Source organism: Octopus bimaculoides, chromosome 6 (genome assembly GCF_001194135.2).
Source record: "Octopus bimaculoides isolate UCB-OBI-ISO-001 chromosome 6, ASM119413v2, whole genome shotgun sequence".
NCBI classification, from domain to species: Eukaryota; Metazoa; Mollusca; class Cephalopoda; order Octopoda; family Octopodidae; genus Octopus; species Octopus bimaculoides.
Genome location: NC_068986.1, coordinates 92,757,851 through 92,760,350, shown reverse-complemented (window position 1 = coordinate 92,760,350; position 2,500 = coordinate 92,757,851). Strand labels below are relative to the sequence as shown.

Below are 2,500 nucleotides of genomic sequence, written 5' to 3'. Positions count from 1 at the left end.
TGGAGTGGTTGCCATTAGGAAGGCATCAAGCCATAGAAAACCATGCCAAATCAGACTGGAGTCTAATGCAGCCTTCCAGCTTACCAACCCTGGTCAAACCATCCAACCCATGCCAGCATGGACAACAGACGTTAAATGGTGATGATGATGATGATGATGATGATGATTAAAAAGGTGACGAGCTGGCAGAATCATTAGCACACTGGGCAAAATGCTTAACAGTATTTCATTCATCTTTACATTCTGAGTTCAAATTCTGCCAAGGTCGACTTTGCTTTTCATTCTTTCAGAGTTGATAAATTAAGTACCAGTGAGACATTGGTAATTGACTAGTCCCCTCTCGATGTAATTCACTAGTCCCCTCTCACAAAATTTCAGGCCTTGTGTCTTTAGTAGAAGGGATTATTATTACTATGATGGCTGTGTGATGAAGAAGCTTACTTCTCAACAATGTGGTTTGAGTTTCAGCCCCGCTGCATGGCACCTTGGGTAAGTGTCTTTTGCTATAGCCCCAGGCTGACCAATGACTTTGGAGTGAATTTAGAAGACAAAAACTGTGTGGAAACCCAGTGTCAATGTATGTTACCATCATTATCATTATTATTTAACATCCATATACCATTCTGGCATAATTTGAATGGTTCAACAAGATCAGTTAGCTAGAAGGCTGTGTTTGGCTCCAATGCTAGCTTTGGCTAGGTTTCTATGGCTAGATGCTCTCCAATAAAGAGCCCCACTGATCATAAATGACCATGGGATTGCACCTAGAAAGTTACCCTCTGAGGCACAAGTCCAGGCAAGGTTGTTTATGGAAGACCAGCAGTCATCTATGCATACCAACCTCTTCTCTCCATGCCACCAATGTTATCCAAGCGAAAAGTAAAGGCTGATACAGCTTGGCACGAGTGACGTGGCAACTCATTTCTACAGCTGAGTGAACTGGAGTAATGTGAAATAAAATGTCTTATCCAAGAACACAACACACAACCCAGTCCAGGATGCAAACTCACTACCACATGATTGTGAGCCCAAAGCTCTAACTACTGAGCAATATACCTTCTGTTCACATATATATATATAGATATATACATACATGCATCCTCCTCATAATCATCATTTAATGTCTGGTTACCATATTGGCATAGGTTGGATGGTTTGACCAGAGCTGACAAACCGGAGAGCTGCACCAGGTTCCTGTCTGATTTTGCATGGTTTCTACAGCTGGATGCCCTTCCTAACAACAACCATTTTAAAGAGTGTGTTTGGTGCTTTTACATGACACCACACAAGCATGACCAAGATGTGTGGCCTTAGCACTTTTGCTATGGAGTACTGGTCTTCCTGAGTATAGCAAGGTGCCAGGTATCTTGGTCCTTTGTCATCTTGTCTGAAAGGTTCAGCGTTCTGAGATCATCTTTCAGTACTTTCTCCAATGTCTCCCAGAGTCTCCCTCTTCTACATGTTCCATCAACTGTGAGAGCTTGACACTTCTTTAAGGAGCTGTCAGCACATACATACATACATACATACATACATACATACATACATACATACATACATATGTGTGCATGTGAGTGTAAATATATATATGCATGTGTGTGTGTGTCTTTGTGTTTGACCTCCAGCACCACAACCATTTGACAACCAGGGTTGGTTTGTTTATAGCCCTTTCCCTTAACTTAGCTATTCAGAAAAGGAGTCTGATAACATTAATTACCAGACTTTAAATTTCTAAATAATGTAAAAATTGGGGTTGATTTTTTAAAATTTAACCAAACTCTTCAAAGAAGTATCCCACCATAGCTACAGACCAATGGCTGAAAGAAAGAAAAGAATACAAAAGAATGGAAGAATATAAGAATATAAGAACAAACAGATGATATAGGAAGGTTGAGCTTTGTATGAAGTAGAGAGAAATTGTAGTTTGTAGTACATTGTATGTTGTTTGGAGCTAGGATGAGGAGTAGGTTAAATGTAAGATAGACACAAGGAGTAAATGTCCAAGCATGTTGGTCTTACCTGACTCATGTGGGTTGACACGTCAATGGCTAAGGAACTAACATGGAAGGCAGAAAGGCTCTCGGTCAGCTGATCAGTGTTTAAAACTGGTACATCCCAGCCAGGTTGGTTTTGAGGACCTAGAGAGAAGAAAGGGAGATATGTACATATACGTATGAGTGCGTGTGTGTGTGTGTGTGTATGTGTGTGTGTGTACATATACATATATATATATATATATATATATATTCATTAGAAATGTAGAGACGCCTATAATAGGACATCTACTCGCTAGAAATAGCAGCAAAAATACTACATACCACAAAAGTTAGGGATAATTTCGAAAGGAAATGAAAAATAAAAACTTTTACCAATCTATATTCTGTACCATGGTTTCAAGTCAATTTTAGTAAGATAAAGATTATATCTTACAAGGTCGGACTATCGTCAGCAGAATTGACCAGACAACATATGAAGCACGAATCAGTACGCAGCATGGTTC

At 39.6% G+C, this 2,500-nt stretch overlaps 1 protein-coding gene across 1 annotated transcript in view; it reads right to left on the bottom strand.

Annotated features, from left to right (window-relative positions):
* Positions 1 to 2,500, bottom strand: part of LOC106873305 (rho guanine nucleotide exchange factor 10) — a 43,575-nt gene that overhangs the window by 12,016 nt on the left and 29,059 nt on the right. Inside the window, exon 12 of the mRNA XM_014920618.2 lies at positions 2,020 to 2,138. Within this exon, the coding sequence (XP_014776104.2) occupies positions 2,020 to 2,138 (119 nt within the window). The remainder of the gene's footprint in view (positions 1 to 2,019; positions 2,139 to 2,500) is intronic.